Source organism: Monodelphis domestica, chromosome 3 (genome assembly GCF_027887165.1).
Source record: "Monodelphis domestica isolate mMonDom1 chromosome 3, mMonDom1.pri, whole genome shotgun sequence".
Lineage (NCBI taxonomy): Eukaryota > Metazoa > Chordata > Mammalia > Didelphimorphia > Didelphidae > Monodelphis > Monodelphis domestica.
This window is the reverse complement of record NC_077229.1, coordinates 515,295,558-515,313,503: the sequence shown is the minus strand read 5'-3', so window position 1 is coordinate 515,313,503 and position 17,946 is coordinate 515,295,558. Positions and strand designations below refer to the sequence as shown.

General features: G+C 38.7%; 1 protein-coding gene and 1 pseudogene across 1 annotated transcript in view; both read left to right on the top strand.

The window, feature by feature from the left end:
• NDUFS4 (NADH:ubiquinone oxidoreductase subunit S4) overlaps positions 1 to 17,402 on the top strand; it is a 124,097-nt gene extending 106,695 nt beyond the window's left edge. The window contains exon 5 of the mRNA XM_007486296.2: positions 17,184 to 17,402. Within this exon, the coding sequence (XP_007486358.1) occupies positions 17,184 to 17,287 (104 nt within the window). The 3' untranslated portion in view covers positions 17,288 to 17,402. The remainder of the gene's footprint in view (positions 1 to 17,183) is intronic.
• On the top strand, positions 5,045 to 17,170 carry LOC100016449 (tax1-binding protein 1 homolog; annotated as a pseudogene).
• Positions 17,403 to 17,946: the final 544 nt, after the last annotated feature.

The following is a 17,946-nucleotide window of genomic DNA, read 5'->3' as shown; positions in this document are numbered from 1 at the left end:
GTATATACCAGACAATGTTGTCTAAATAGAATGTTCAGATACACTCAAAATGAAAATATAAACAGGACTTTCTAGGCCAATGACACATTTTACAAGGACTTTTTTAAACTAGTTCTCTGATAAGTACAGCAATGCATATAGTATTGTTGATAAGCAAGGTAAAATAGAGATCCTGTGGCAAGGATGACTTCCTATTGTAGAGTTGAAAGAAAACTATCTCACTTTGATTTCTCAAAAACTTTATTTAAAGAAAAAACAACACTGGAGTTTCCTAGCCTGAAATTGATTGTCTCCGCATCTTGTGAGATTCAAAAGGTCCCTCCTTGGTGCGGGATTGGTCCTTCTATAAGCCAATCCTGCACCCAGAATTAGGGGGTGTAGTCCCTACCTAGCGTGGGATTGGTCCAATTCAAGATCAATCTCACGCTAGGAAGTAGGGGGGGAGGGACCCCTGGCACACACTAGGGCAGGCAGTTTCCCCAACCACAATATTTTAAAAACTACATTCTCCCTCTTCCTCTCCCCCCCGTAATCCTTTGGGAGACCAGTCTCCCCAGTGGATTGTTATCAAATATAAATTAAAGATGCATACATTTTTACAAGGGAAAAATACAACAACCTGGGAATAAGGAAACAAGAACCAAAACTAGGGGCAGTCCCCTTTGGTACAACATACACATAAAACAAATGTATTTTAACAAAACAAATGAATTTATCCCCCCCAAAGTTTAATTTTGCATATCTTGTTTACTCAGCATCTCCTGGAACAGCGTGTGGTCTCCACGGGCATCTTCATGGCATCTACTGCAAGAATTCAGTCTCTGGATTCTGGGAGGCAGCAAATTTCTTGACCTTAAAATTACTTTAAAATAACTTAAACTTTTCATTACAAAATAATAACACATTCCCCCCTGAGGAGGATATAAAGAAATCACACAGGGATACATGCCCAAGGTATGAGGCATATGAATCATTGCCAAATAAAAATACCAAAAACATAAAATTCCAAATGTTATATGAAAAAAATCCTAAATAAGGAAAAAATAAAATCATAACAGGCTCTTAAATCATGGCCCAATTAAAGTAATTTATGTCCTATATGCCCATAGCATCAATCATGCACTTACCCACTTAGCAGCCAGGACCACAGTCAACCGCCCCAGCATAAAAGATGGAAAAGGGACTAGATTTTTATTCCTTGATCTGATCTTTCAGCATCTCTCAGGGAGAGGGGAGCCAGAACAGCCAATTGTTAGGTAATTGATGGAAAGTATTTTATAAGGAGTGTAGTACAAGGAGTCCTGCATCTTAATGTATGTCAAGTGCCACAACCTCGAGTCTCACACCCAGTTCAAGACCTTTTGTATTGGTGCAGAATCTCATCAGTCCTACCTGGCTTGGTTTCTTTTTGACCTGTGTGCTCTTTTGCCACTCTTCAGGTTAAGTCCGTGCTTCCTTGGCACTGTGCAGGTGAAGTCTGTGCTCTTTTTGATCCTGTTTCCTTGAATCAGACTTTCATGAAGCAAAGTCCCATAATAGTTGAAGAGTCGGTGTGATTGTCAACAGTCTTAAGGGTGCTGGGCAGGCAGTTACATATAGGACTAATGGATATTCTAATCCTACATTAGTGTAAAATCAAAAAATTCTCTGTTAATGACATATACTTCAGAAAAAACTCAAATTGCACATGCAATTATTAAAAAAGTTCTAAAAATAAAAAATATATCTTATAATCAGTGACAATCAAAAATATATTTTACAAAGAGTGTCACTCAAGGAGAGGTAGAATATAAAGGTTTCTTACTCAAGAATTGATATCCATTCCTTCTTAACTTAGCCATGATTCACAGTATGAATGCAAATGATTTTTCTCAAAGTAAAGCAACAAGTTTATAAAACAATAGGCAATGAGTAAGGCACGTTCAGAGAAAGCCAAATTTTCAAAATTCACAATACAAGTTTTCCAAATTATCCATGCAGTTTTTCTGTCCAACTAGTTTGTGGACTTTTACAAAAGTTCAGGGTCAAATATAGGATGATACAAATAAAAACAGTGGAACAGAATACATATCCAATAGGAAAAATACAATAGTTAAAAATTCAGAGTATTGGCAGCATATATGTATATGCATATGATATATGCATATATATAAAATATATATACACACATACATACACTTAAACAGAATGAAATCTAAAACAATTACTCCAGTACAATAGGATCATTACAATTACTCATCATTTGTAGAAGTTGCTCTCTTGACATGTGAGTAATATTATAGATTAACCAACAGAAACAGTTTAAATATGGAGCCATAATTTTTTCTTTCAAAAGATTTACATTAATCACAGTGTCATTAGTGTCTGTTTTAAAAATATAGCGACTGTATTTATTTTAAAGGCTCCAAATACTTTAAGTCATTTTAAGGTACTTTTCAGGTTAACTTTAACAATGATCAAATTTCTAGTGATTTGGATATTTCATTGTGCTTATTAATAAGCCAGTGCTTAACTTTCTAAGCTAATCTTTTCAATCACAGACATTAATAAACTCTTATATGTACTTGTAATATTTTGTTCTAAGGGAAATATTCCTTTTCAATTTCTTACATTAAACATCAGGGTCTGGGAAATCAAAGTCTGTACCCTCTGATTCCAGTGCTCTAATCCCTCCCTCACAAATTCATAATGATATTTGGGTATTTGGGGTGTTTGGGGGATTTCCTTGGGCTCCTCTAGGCTGAGGGGAAGTCTCACCCTGAGTCTCCATGGACAAGCTCCACTTTGGATATATTGTTCTATTGGGTGTGAGTTTATAGTTTGCCTGATATGGATTTGGATATGGAGTATTATTGCCACAATTGTTAGGATCCATATAATTGTTAGGATTTCTAAAGGTGTTATTATTCCTGAAGTTATTATTTCTAAAGTTATTATTCCTAATTGCCTATTTCCAATTCCTACAATTCATCATTATGTGACCCCTTTTTGCACAGAAGTGGCATATTAACGATTGTTGTGTGGATTCCTACAAAAGGGGCAATGGCCACTGCTTGACCTCCTTTCTCTTGTCTATCAAGTCTTTCCATTAAGGTTTTTAGTTCTTTTCATAATTCTGCTACCAAATCATTTGTTTCCACATTTTTTTGATCATGATTTTTAGATGCATACACTGCAACCTTGTGCAATTCCTCAAGGTCCATATTAGGCCAGTTTGGCAATTAGTTTTGAAGTATTCCTGGACTACTTTGGAGCAGTTGTTCACAAATTGCCTCCTTATTTGCCATACATTCCTTTCTCTAGTGAGGTCAATGTCTATGTACATTCCTCCCAGCTCAATAAGTCTGACCATGAATTGGGAGAGTGACTCATCCTCTAATTGTTTATGGCTTTCAAATTTTGTCCATGTGCCTGGCCTGTTGGCGCATTCTCACATTGCCTTTAGCAATGACTCCCTGGCATGGCATAGCTGTAAATATTCATCTTCATTATTTATATTCCATTTTGTGTCATGTTGTGGCCAATGAACCACATTCCTTCTTCTAGCTCTATTAACAGTAGAAATCTTTTTGCCTTTCTTCCTTTCAGTCAAAAAAGGCCTGGAGAAAGTTTTGCATATCCTGATAAGCAGGATCATCTGTACGGAATATGTTGTCCAGGGTCTTGATGATGACAATTGGTTCATCCTCAAATGAGGGGACATTTTGTTTGAATTTTTTTATATCCTGGGAAGTAAAAGGCACGTGGTGCCTTAAGGTCACCACATTTCCATTGTCCATAATATGGGCACTTCCCTTAAGGGGCAAATGATTTCATATAGTTCATTTGCAATCCTAGTCTTTTTTGTAGATGTTTGTGTTGATACTGAGAAAGTAAGGGTAAGGGTGGGGCTAGAGGGAGGAGCTGGGTCCAGGGATGGGAAGAGCTGGGGGCTGGGACAAGGGGTAGGAGATGTCAGGGCACTGGGAGAAAAGTTTAGGGAGGAAAGTGTGGCCAGGAGCTGTACAAGTTGAGAGAGGAGAAATTCCACCTAAGGTACAGGTGCGAAAAGATCTTCCCTCTGAGGTAGAGGTAGAGAGGAATCTTCCACCTGAGGTAGAGGTGGAGAGGGATCCTCCTTTTGCAACTGGAGACCAGGCAAGGATCTCTTCAAAACCTCCAGTTGGGCCTGCATTTGAATCCACATTTTAAGTAGGCAGGTTTTTGCAATTTATAGTTGAGGTGTAGAAAAGGAAAATGTCCTAATGTTAGTAAAGGAAAAAGCCAGTCTGAACCCCTAAGATTTTCAAAAACCCTGAGGACAAAAGGCTGTCCATCAAGGTTGCTAACATAGTTTACAACATTGTGTTTTACTTTCAACTAGAACAGCACATACACACAAAAAGAAACAGCAGGTGCAGGTGCAAACTGCCCCCAGGCAGGAGCCCAGGGATGGGATTTGGCAGGAAATTGGAGGTCACATGGAGTGTAGGAGAGTTTAATAAATCCATGTGAGTGGTGGAAGAAACAGGAATCTGTCCTAGACGGTGGGGGAAAGGATGTATTCCTTACCTGCTTCTGAAGAACTCTCAGTAGGGGGGTCCAATGGCAGGCAAGCAGAGGCTGCAGGCTGGGCAGGGATCAAGAAGGAGCCCCTGAATGAAGAGGCTCAGTTGGGGGCAAAGCAGGAAGAGAAAAAGACAAAAAGAAAAACTACCAAAAGCAGGAGGTAGGCAGAGAAGAAAAAGAAAGGTGGATAGAACCAGATCGATCTGGAGTGTTCATGGGAGATCCAGGTCTGGGATGAGTGGGGGGAGGGACAACAGAGGTAACAGGGAAGAGGAAAAGGTGAAGGAGGATGGCAGGAAAGCAAGGAGAGAGGGGGTCAATTGAAGGATTTGGCGGGGGGAAAGGCAAGCCTGGCTCAGCAGGAGGTCTGCTAGTGGGAAAAAGAACTCAGCTGGGGGGGGGAGCAGCTGAAGAAGCTGGGCTGGAGGAGTTGGGGGGATGGAGATGGGGGGGGAGATGGCAGGAAAAGACCACTGAGGTGGTCTCAGAGGGGGTTGGGAGCTAGACTTGAAGGAAAAAAGGAGAAAGATCAGCTGGATGGCAAAAGATCATGGCTTTGGCTATCAGAAGGGGGTCCCTGGATTTGCTGGCAGAGAAAAGAAAATCTCAGCTCCACAGTGGGTCTGGAGGGAAGGAGGAGGTGGAGGAAGAAGAGGAGAAAGAAGAAGGAAAAATGGGAAGGAGGACAGATGAGGGGGACAAAGAATGAAAAGCAGGAGATGTGGTGGAAGCCGGAGTACTGGCTTACCACCTTTTGTGTGGATGGAAAGGGCAGAGAGCCCAGGAGACTTGGGAGGTGGGGTATGGAGGGTTCTGCTTACCTTAAAAGTTCTGGGATCTCTTCAAGTCGTCAATTATAAAGCTGAAAGAAAAATATCTGACTTTGATGTCTCAAAAAACTTTATTTAAAGTTAAAAACACCAGTTTCTCTAGAAAGTGACTATCCCCGCTAAACCCCTGAATCTTGTCAGATTCAAAAGGTCCCTCCTTGGTGTGGGATTGATCCTTATATAGACCAATCTCATCCCTGGAGGGTAGGGGTGTGTAGTCCCTCCCTAGCATGGGATTGGTCCAATTCAAGACCTATCAGGAAGGAGGGGGTGTGGTCCCTCCTCCAGCATCAGATTGGTCCATTCAAGACCAATTCCACACTAGGGAGTAGTGGAGAAGGACCCCTGGCACACACTGGGGGATGCAGATTCCTCCAGCCACAGTATTTTAAAACCCACACTATCAGTAAAACTTGTTAGGATGAGACCTATGAGAATTTTGACTAGAGAGGCTTACTTAACTTTTTTAAAAGAAACAGACTGAATTATGGTTGGGGAAAGGAAGAATGGTTGGAATAGTATTAAATACACAGTCTCTGAAAAGATAATGCAGTTTTAAGCTTTAATAGTGTAAATAGTTATACTCTTATCAGGAAAACAGGTAGTGAGGAAGAAACATAGTAGAAAGTATTTGAGTAAAAATCAGTGGAAATAAAGATGGCAGAAAAGGACATAATACTACTAGACTCACCTAACTCCTCCATAAACAATCAGAAATAACTCTACAGAATCAATGTTAAAAGTGGCATAAAAAAGAGTTGAGCCTTTCCACCCCTGCTGTCGACTGGAGGTTGGGGCTAGTTTTGGGGAAATAGCAAGTATTTGTTTGACCAGAACCAGAAAGTGTGGCGATAAGACAATGACATCCTTTCAAGAAGTCCCATTGTCCAGCACTCTTCAGACTTCCAACTTTGCACATGTCATCTTTCAAAATGTGGCCAAGAGTTACCTTCCAAATGCCCACCTGGAATGTCATTACACCTTAACCCAGTATATCCATCCACACCCAAAAGATTGGGTCGGCATCTTTAAGGTTGGTTGGAGTACAGCTCGAGATTATTATACATTTTTATGGTCTCCAATGCCTAAATGTTATGTGGAAGGAGCAACAGTCAATTGTCTATTGTCATTTCAAGGGTATTACCTTCCAAATGATGATGGAGAATTTTATCAGTTCTGCTATGTTACCCATAAGGGTGAGATTCGTGGAGCAAGTACCCCATTCCAATTCTGAGCATCTTCTCCAGTTGAGGAACTACTGACTATGGAAGATGAAGGAAATTCTGACACGGTGGTGGTGACTACAAAAGCTGGCCTGCTTGAGTTCAAAATTGAGAAAACAATGAAAGAAAAAGAAGAGCTGTTAAAGGTAACTACTGTTTTGGAAAAGGAGACTTCTCAGCTTAGAGAACAGGTTGGAAGAGACTGGAAAAGGTACTTAACCATGAAAAAGAGAGATGTGACCAGCATGAAAAAGAGAGATGTGACCAGGTGGAGTACAAGGGTCTTGTTGAAGCATCACAAAACCTACAAGTGGAAAGTGAGAAGCTTAAGAAGAAACACAGTGAAGCAACTTCAAAAGTTACCCAGCTAGAGGAGGATCTTATGATTGTGACACAGAGAGCGATCACAAAGGAGACAGATTTAGACAGTTTGAAAGACAAACTCAAGAAGGTAACACTTGAAAAAGAGCAACTAGAATGTCAGTTGAAGACCGAAAAGGATGAGAAAGAACTTTTATAAGGCGTACCTGAAGAACACAAATAGAGAACACCAAGCGAGTCACAGAAGTCCAGACTTTAAAGAATTTAGATGGGAACAAAGAAACTATGATTGCCCATTACAAAGAGGAGGTTGGTAGACTTCAGCTCTGTGTGGCAGAAAAGGAAAACCTTCAGAGAGCCTTCTTGCTTACAACCTCAAACAAGGATGATGCTGCGAATTTAAAAGAACAGCTTCGCAAAGCAGAGGAACAGGTTCAGGCTACCTGGCAAGAAGTCGTGTTTCTGGTCAAAGAGCTGAGTGATGCAGTCAACGTGAGAGATCAGATGATGGTCGATCTCCATAGTGCTCAGCTGGAAAATGAGCAAGGCAAGAAACAGCTGGCAGAGACTGTGGCTGAACTGAGAGTGGCTGTTGTGGAAAAGCAACAAGAGAAAACCGATCCTGTTGAGCAGGACCTGTGCAGAGAGGTGGAGGATCTGAAGCTTCATCTGCAAATGGCTGCAGACCATTACAAAGAGAAATTCAAGGAGTGCCAGAGGCTTCAGAAGCAAGTGACCCAGCTCTCTGACCAGGCCAAAACTGGAAACTGGCAGAAAGTGATGGATGCCTCAAGCATCACAGAGAGCGCTGACCCTCCCATTACCATTAAACTGTCAGCTGGTGCCGTTGGACTTGCCACGTCTGAGATGGTTTCTGAGATGCTAACAAAGGGTCAAGTCTGTGAAATGACCAAAGAGATTGCTGAGAAAACAGAACAGTATAAGAAATGTAAACAACTACTCTTGGATGAGAGGGCCAAATGTAGCACCTATGCTGATGAGTTGGCCAAGATGGAGTTGAAATGGAAGGAGCAGGTGAAAATCAGTGAGGACCGGAAGCTGCACCTTGCGGAGGCGGAGGTCCAATATAAAGTTGAGTTGGTGCAGCGAGATCAAGAAATCCGTGATATGACCTTCCAGTTGGAAACTAGGACCAGAGAGAAGGAGGATGAGCAGAAGGGGCTTAAAAAGAGGCTTGAAAATCCAGCAGAAGAGTCACGGAAGGTCAGAAGTCCTGGAAATCCCCCGTGAGCAATACCCTCAAAGAGAAGAATGCGCCTGTTCCTTCAGTGCCAAATAGGAAGCCAGTCCTACAGTTTGGAAATCCCTATGCAACCCAGGACCCAAGAGGTGGAGCAGATGGTGCATTTTACCCAGATGAAATCCAGAGGCCACCTGTAAGAACATTCTTGTGGGAGTTGGAAGACCACGTGGTCTGTAGTCAGCCTGCCAGAAACCTTAGTGGACCTGATGGTTTAGAAGACCCTGAAGATAGCCGTGATGATGACGAGAACGTTCACCAGACAGGCTTTGGCTTCGATTCCAGCTTTGACGTTCACAAGAAGTGCCCCCGTGTGAGTGAATGTTCCCTCCCAGCCTCGACCAGAGCAAGTTCGAAGAACACGTGGAGAGTCACTGGAAGGTGTGCAGCGAGCAGTTCCCTCCAGACCACGACCAGCAGGGCTTGAGAGGCACGTGCAGACCCACTTCGATCAGAACGTTTTACATTTCGACTAGAAGGTCACTTCTTTTATGCATTGTTCCAGTTTACCGTTAAAGAAAGGTCCCCTCCAGTAGTGAAGCCGCGTCGGATACAGCATCTGCTGCATTTCTGACTCCTCCTGTTACCCTCCACCTACCCGTGCAGTAGAATTAGCCTCAGGATCAATATCGGGCTGATAGCAGATAGCGATCTAACCTGTTACTCTAAGACAAGACAAAGTCCTGTGTGTGCGCAGCATTCTTTATTCCCCCCATTGCGAATGTGGTATCGGTAAAGAGTTCTGGGATGGCTTTAATGTGGCCACTGGAAAGTCTGCGGTGGTAGGGATTTAGCAGACTGATGAACACGTTTCTGTTGAATAGGCGATGGAGCATGAATAAATAGTATGGAATAAAAAGTATTTCTGATAGCAAAAAAAAAAAGAGTTGAGAGTGAAGAGCAGCATCCAGCAATAACTTGGAAGGAAGGTCTCTAATATCTCTGGCCTTAGCATCACCTGCTGGTTCAAACACCTGCGAATAAAAACTGCCATCAACAAGCCACAAACCCTGGGGTATAGGGGAGGCAGCTTCACCCTGTCTGTTTCACCGGGAAGTCTGTGTCCCGGAGACATATACTCATAGTCAGCAGACAGTGAGCTCTTGGGAGCACCTGAGTAGACTCCAGCCTCAGCTCCATGAGTCTCCATTCACCCATAGCTTGGGGATGACCACTGAGCAAGGAAGTACTTCAGGGTCCCAGGTGTGCTGACCAGACACTAGCTCAACCCTAGGAGAAGGGCAAGCTGTCTACTTGCAGTGGCAGAAATGGGGCCGAGGATGGGGGGAGTACTAGTTGGAGCACCTGAGGTCAGTCACAGTCAGGGATTTGAGCCACAGGGATTTTCACATAGATGACCTGCAATGAACTTATAGTCCAATAAAACCCTGGATATTTTTTCAGGCAAGTTACTCTCTTAACCACTCACCCTGACTTGTATTTCCGAAGAACAAAATAATCTCTACCTGGCAGCTTTCCCTCATTCTTAGCCTCAGTGCTTAATCCTCATAGTATTTTTGCAACACTGTACACACTCTTAAACAAACTAATCTTATTACCTGTCCCTTCATTTACCTTCTATACATTTCTCTTCAAAAAACCAAAAATTCTAAAACAACAACAAAAAACCACCTTGCTTTCTGTTGTAGAATCTATACTAAGTATCAGTTTCAAGGCAGAAGAGTAGTAAGGTTTTAGGCAATTGGGATTTAAGTATAAGGGCTAGGGCAATGATGGCAAGCCTATGGCACACATGCCAAAAAGAGCATGCAGTACCTTCTATGGGCATGCCTGCAGTTTCCCAGTAAGGGGAGATGAGGTGGGGGGAGCATGGTACTCAGTTTTGGGGGTGGGGGCATGGCCTGGCATTCCATCTCTAAAATGTTTGTCATCACTAGGCTAGGCAATTAGGGTGAAGTGACTACCCCAGGATCACACAACTAGAAAGTATCTAAAGTCATATTTGAATCCAGAACCTCCCATTTCTAGGCCTGGCTCTCTATCCACTGAGCTGCCTAGTTGTCCCTGTATTAACTGTTCTTGAAAACCTCAAAATTTAAAACACAGGTGGGAAATGTAATGCAGATATGTATGACATAAAATCTAACAGTCAAGTGATAGAGCACTAAGTAAAGATGAGAAAACCAGTTCAATCCATTTTCATCTGTATTACTAGTATCAGAATTATTATTTCATGTGCCTATATTACTTGGGAAAACATAATAAATCACCTTTGTATAATAAGCCTTTTAAGTTTTTGTGTCTTAATTAAGAATTAAATATGCATCTGCCATCTTTTTGCTATAGTCACTATTTTATGTTCCCAGCTGGACTTTCCTCATTGCCTACTTTAACTCCTTCCACTTATTTGTCTTCTGTTATTGTTAAAGATAACATTTCTAATAATTATTAAATAATGGGGATGATAATGAGCATCCTTGCTTCACAAACCCTGATCTTAAGTGTACAATTAGAATCTGTTACCCTCAAAACTATGATCCCTACCAAAACTATGATCCCCAGCAAAACTACAATTCCCAGAACCCCACTCACTTCCTGTTGTTACATGCTGATGTAGATAGGATATAAATTGGGTGGAGGTCCGTCTCCCTGTCATGGCTTCCTGTACATGGTCAGTTTTTGCATACATAAAATATGCTACTGAAAAGAATATATATTCCTTTTTATCCCCTTTCAGTTTTCTCCAGAGATCTATTTAAATATAATTTTTCTAAAATTTCATTCACTTCCTTCTTTATTGTTTATTTTTTGGTTAGATTTATGCAATTCTGAGAGGGGAAGTTTGAGATCCCCTACTAGTATAGTTTTACTGTCCATTTCTTCCTTAAGCTCATTTAATTTCTTCTTTAAAATCTAGAGGCTATATCATTTGTTGCATATATGTTGATATTACTTCATTGTCTGCATTATCTTTTATCAAGATGTAATTTCTTCTTTTAATTAGATCAATTTTTGTTTTAGCTGTATCTGAGATCATGATGGCTACTCCTTTTTTTATTTGAGTTGAAGATTCTGCTTCATCCACTTACCTTTACATTGCAGGTGTCTCTGCCTAAAATGTGTTTCTTGTAAAGAGCATAAAGTAAAATTCTGGTTTTTAATCTACTCTGCTATCCACTTCCATTTTATTGGGGAGTTCATCCCATTTACATTCAGAGTTATGATTATCATCTGTATATTCATCTCCATCTTATTTTCCCCTTTTGATCATGCCCTTTCTCCTTTCACTCTGGTGATTCTTAGTAATAAACTTAGGCCCTGTTAAAGTCTTATATGATTCTGACTATGACTCCATAATATTTGAATTGTTTCTTTCTGGCTGTTTGCAGTATTTTCTCCTTAGCCTCTGAGCTCTCAAATTTGGCTATCATATTCCTGGGAGTTGACATTGGGGATTTATTTCTGTATGTGATCAATAGATTATTTCATTTTTTAAAAATTTACCTTCTTGTTAATACTATCAGGGCAATTTTCTTTGATGATTTCTTGTAATGCTTAGATTTTTTTTTATCATGATTTTCAGGTAGTTCAATTCTTAGATTGCTTTCCTGTTTCTATTTTCCAGGTTTGTTGGTTTTTCAATGAGATAGTTTTTGCACGGATAAAAATATGAAAAAATTCATATTTTCTTTAATTTTTTTATTCTTTTGATTTATTGTTTCTTGGTGTCTCATGTAGTCATTAGCTTTCATTTGCCCAGTTCAAATTTTAATATCCAAGAACAGATTAGTAATATTGAAAACCAAAAAATGAACTTAAGTAAAACTAGGGACTATTTTTTAAACATAAGCAATTAGCTAATTTGGTTAATAAAGAAGAAAAATAAAAACTAGATCATCAGTGTCTGAAATTGAAAGAATTGACAATGAAGAAGAAATAGTGGTTATAATTACAAACTATTTTGACATATTGTATCATTAAAACTAATGGATTAAGACACTTCCAAGCTGTGTGACCCTGGGCAAGTCACTTGACCCCAATTGCCTAGCCCTTACCACTTCTGCCTTGGAGCCAATACACAGTATTGACTCCAAGATGGAAGGTAAGGGTTTTTTAAAAAATTTTTTTAATTAAAAAAAAAACTAATGGATTAGGAGACAGCTGAGTAGCTCAGTGGATTGAAAGTCAGACCCAGAGATAGGAGGTCCTAGGTTCAAATTTGGCCTCAAGACACTTCCCAGCTGCATGACACTAGGCAAGTCACAACCCTCATTGCCTAGCCCTTATTGTTCTTCTGCCTTAGGACCCATACTCAGTATGGGTTAAAGTTAAAGAAAAACAAACAACTAATGAATTAGATAAATGAATATTTGTAAAAATATAAAATAACCAAATTCATAGAACAAAAAATAGTGTATTTAGTACAATTTCAGAAGAAATTAAACAAAATTGAATATGCCATAAATTGACTTATGAGGAAAACACTCCACGATCAGATGGTTTTATAAGGTAATTCCCTCAAAAAAAAAAAAAGATTTAATTCTAATGCTACATCAACTTTTTGAAAAAAATGACTATATGGAAATCCTACCAAATTCTCTCAGAAATGGTAGTGCAACATAAACCAGTGAGAATAAAAGCTTTAGAAAAAGGAAACTTCCAATGAACATTGATGCAAAAATTTTAAATAAAATTTATCTCATCACTATTCTATTTGACATAGTACTAGAAATGTTCACTACAACAATAAAATGAGAAAACTGTTGAGGGAAGAAGCATAGTTAAATTATCAATTTTTGCAGATGATGTGATGGTGTGCTTAAAGAACCCTGAAAAATCAACTAAAAAATTTGAAACAATAAATTCTGTAAATAATATAAATAATTGTAAATAAAATAAATTGTGCATAAAATAAATCCACAAAACTCATTAGTACTTCTTCATATTACCATTACAACCCATTAGGCAGAGCTGGAGAAATTCCATTTAAAATCAGTACAGAATGTTTAAAATACTTGAGAATCTGCCTGCCAAGAACTTTATAAATGTAACTACAAACCACTGTTTGCTAATTGTTCATGGGTAAAACAAGGCCATGTAATAAAATTGACAGTACTACCTAAATTAATTTACATATTCAATGTCATAATAAACTACCAATGCATTATGTTCTAGAACTGGAAAAAAAGAATAACAAAAATTTTGAATTAGAAGGAGAAAGAGAACAATTTATTAAATATCTACTATATACATATTTAATTATAGATTGCCAACTTCTTATAGAAAAAATAGTGAAGTTAGTTGCCCTCCTAAGAGATATCAATCTCTTCTTGTGAAGAGTAGAAGAAACACCCTCCCTAAGCAGCTTTATAAATATATATATGGCTTTAATATACTCTTTTTCAAATGTGTCTAAGAGACTGCCCCCCCTTTCTTCTATTCCTTGGGAAGAAGTTTAGGGGTGACCTAATTCTTATGAGAGAAATCTCAAAACTTAAAAGTTATAATCTTGACTGCATGTCCCCAGTAATGTTTCAGTGCTTTAGCTTGAATTTGTTGCAATCTGATAAATCCTGGGACAGACCTAAAACCCTGACTCAACTAAAAAACTGCAAACCAAAGGAATATTCTCATACACTCAGAAACATCAGAAGTGCTGGGAAAGGATTGAAGAGGATAGAAGAAGGAGGGTAGAATAAGATACAGAGGATGGGAAAGTGGAGATAGCATTGTGTTGGATCCCTATAAAATCTGAGTAAACCTAGGTATCTATGCCCACTGTTTCTGGGATCTCTCTCTCTCCCTCCTTTCCTCCCTCCCTCCCTTCCTCCTTCCTTTCCTCCCTCCCTCCCTTCTTCCCTCATTCCCTCTCTCCCTCTTTCCCTCTCCCTCTTCCCCTCCTCTCTTTCCCTCTCCTTCTCTCCGTCCCTCCCTTGTGAGCATACTCCCTCTGCCCAGGTCGTATTCCTCACTCGTGCCCCCTTACCCACCCTCTGAGCATGCTACCTATGCCCAGGTAGTATGACTCACCCTTGCCCACCCCCCCACTTTTTGAGGATGCTGTCTAACTCCAGACCGTGTTTCTTCACTCTAAATAAAGCCATGTGAACTCTGCCAGCATCAAGCCTCCTGTCTGTACATTAGAGTGATTTGGGGGTACAAGCCCCTCCCAGAATTTCACTCCACACAATATGGCAGAAGGAAAAAAGTTGAGAGTATTAAAAATATTTAAAATGAGGGCTAGCGGTGCCAGAACTTCAGGACAGCAATTTTCAAAATAATTTAATACTGGTTTAATGAAAAGAAACATCAACCAGTGGAACATAGTGCCTATATAACATACAGAAGCAAAATAATTATCTAGTGCCCTAGAAAGTGATGAATACAAAGACAGAGGCTCACTATTTGATGAAAAATAGCAGAGAAATTAGGATAGCAGTAAGAAGAAATTAGATTGAAACCAACATCTCACTCCTCATATACTGAGGGAAGTTACAAATGGGTATGTGGCCTAGATATAAAAGTGAAACATGAAAATAATACTTATTAGATAGGTTGCCTAGGAAAAAAGTTCATTACTAAATAAGGGACAGGGAAATACAAGATTAAACGAATAATAGTGATTACAGAAAATGTAAAACTGTTCAAGCAAACAAACCTAATAAAGCCAAAATTAAAAAGGAAATAATTAAATGAAGAAAACATTTTTTCCATTAAGTTTCTCTGATTAGTTCTCATTTCCAAGATATAATGGGATCAGATTCAAATTTTTAAGAATAGGAGCCCTTTTCATTGACAAATGGTCCGAGGATATAAACAAGTAATTCTCAAAGGAAGAAACACATGCTGTCTATAAATGGGGGGGAGGGGATTCTCCAAATCACTACGAATTAGGAAACACAAAACTTGTGGAAAGATAGACACATTAATATACTATTGTTGAACCTGTGAATAGGTACAACAGTTTGGAAATTATACACAAAAAATTTCTAAACAGACCACTTTGTTTTGCTTTTACCCAAAAGAAAGGAGCATGTATATACTGATATATTTATAGTAGCTGTTTTTGTGGTGGCAAAAAGAAATCTGGCAACTAAAGGATTGCCCATGAGTTGAAGAATGGATGATCAATGATATGAACATGATAAAGTACTATTGTGAAGTCGGGAAATAGAGATATTGAAAGGCTTATATAAATTAATACAGAATGAATTGAAATAGGACAATTTATAGCATCTATAGTATAAAAGTGAAAATTTTTTTAAGATTTATAAACTCACAGAATGAAATGAGTAAAATAAGAACATTTGTATAATAACAGCAACATTGTAAAGACAACTTTGAAAGACCTAAGAACTATGATCAATACAGTAACCGTTCATGTTTCTAAATAATTGATGGTGAAACTTCCTCCTGAGAAAGAGGTGACAGATTTATTTTTGTATACATGAGATAAGGGATTTTGCTTTGCTTGACCGTGCATAATTTGTTAAAAGGGATTTTTATTTCTTCCCCCACTCCTAATGTACTGAGGGGTGGGAGGGAGAAAAAATAGATTTCTCTTCATTTTTTACAAAAAAATAGTAGAGAAGCTGAGGGATAGTACAGATGTGGAATGTTGCATGCACTTTCAGATGATGATACTGAATTGCTAATTATGTTTCATTACTTTTAATTCATTATTATTAAAATACAGGAAACTTCTCAAGAAGCAGGGATAATCTGTAAATATTTATAATGAAAAAACATATCAATAAGATTTTTTAAAATTCAGATTAGGAAGTATAATGTGGTTAGATAACACATTCCTTACTACAACATAAGCATTTTTGTAGTCTGTAAACTCAATATGAGATCATAATACGCAACTCCCCACCGCCACTGCCAAACAGCGAAAGCAGTCGTAGTTGCATTAGAAGAGGAATAACTTAGAGGTTTAAAGAGCCTTCGGTAGTCAGAACAATCTGAAATGGGTGTTTTGCTGAAGGCTGAACTGAAAGACTTTGATAAGTAACATACAGAGGAGGTTAAGCAGAGTAACGAAGGGGCTCAAGTCCATTCCCTGGAGAACCAGGTTGAAGGAAGTTGGGATATTTAGCTTGAAAGAATACTGTAGAGGCGAGGAGCCCAAGGCAGGGGAAGCGTTATTATAGGGCTATCCTATGGAAAAGAAATGTGGGTTCTTCTGTTTGTTCCAGAGAGCAGAACTAGAACAGGGGCAGGATGGGGGAGCGGAGATTGGGAGAAATGGGCTTGAGAAAATGCAAGTGTAGTCTTGATGCAGCAGACTTCTTGATGATTACAGCTATTCCTAAAGCAGACTGGACTGCCTCCTACATTGAAGGTCTTCAAGCAGATTCAGGAAAATGTATTTGTTTCACATAGTGTAGTGTGATCGAGGTTATATTCTACACATGCTTAGGTCCTTTCCAGCTTCAAAACTATGTGACTATAATAATTTTCATCTCCATACCTTATTCAGCTATTAAGTACCAAATATGGAATAACTAATACTTTCTACTCTAAAATATGTGTTAATGTTGGGAAATGAGCAAATTGGGAAGAATGAAGAAAATTTAAATGAATAGGAACTCATTCTTTTGAGAAAAGAGTAAAAGAATCAGCCCAAAGATGTTAATTATCCTTCTTTTGAAATGTTTTTGTTCAGGATCTTCTGTAGCTGCTTACAGAATATTGTGGCATTACTTTAAAATTCATATGTCATATGGCAGAGACTTAAAAATGTTTGCCTAATGGGTCAGAAGAGTAGGAAACTTTGATACTGAGAAAGTTAACTGCCCATACCTTAGCACCTGAGACAGCACGAGCTAGCTATACTCTTTCTTTTAGACCTTTTTGAGAAAGAGGATTATACTCTATTGACCTCACAAAGTGCCGTGTTACAAAATACATATTGTATTTCCAATGTATTGACATTTCTTCCTGATAATAATGAACATGAAGGGTTTTTTTAAGTCATGAAATCAGTTTTTATTATGTACTATTCTAATGGTATTGTTTTGTTTTGTTTTGTTTTAGGCTGGAGCTATGACATTCAAGAAAGAAGGGTCCCCAAACCTAAATCCAAGTCTTATGGCGCAAACTTTTCTTGGAACAAAAGAACAAGGGTATCCACCAAATAGGTCGGCACTGACTATATCTCTGTGTCTGACTGTGAATAAAGTCAGCTGTGAAGTATTTATAGTCCATGTATAATACATCTCTTAATCTCCTAATAAATTTGACCTTTAAACTACAGATGCATCTTGTGGTGTCTATTTAAAATGTTTTTGATGTCTCAAATTGAACCTGTTACTAACTTCCTATATATAGAGCAGATTTGAAATGTTCATACCTCTAGGAAATCTTTGTACTTGGAGTCTTTTAAAAGGAATGTTTGAAATTAGCTGCAACATGGAAGATTGTAGTTTGCCTTTCATAGCCATTTTAAAATAATCTTTTTAAAAACCACCACAATCCTAAAGGTTGAATTGTCAGGAGGGGGGAATTCCTTATAGCACAATATGACCATCCCTATCTACTCTTTTAGAGTAAATATTTACGTACTTATTTTAACCTGGCTGACTTGTGTGCTAAAGTCACTTTCAGGGGCATACATATCTTTAATCTGAATAAAGACAAATCAGTCTTTATAATTCAGAGCAAGTGGATACTTTCATACTGAAAGACTGAACTAAAAGTCAGTGCCTTTTTTTTTTTGATATTCACATTTCTAGGTATAATTCTCCACTGTATCATCTTCTATACAGAACAAAAGTGAGGTACTTTTATGAGGAAAACT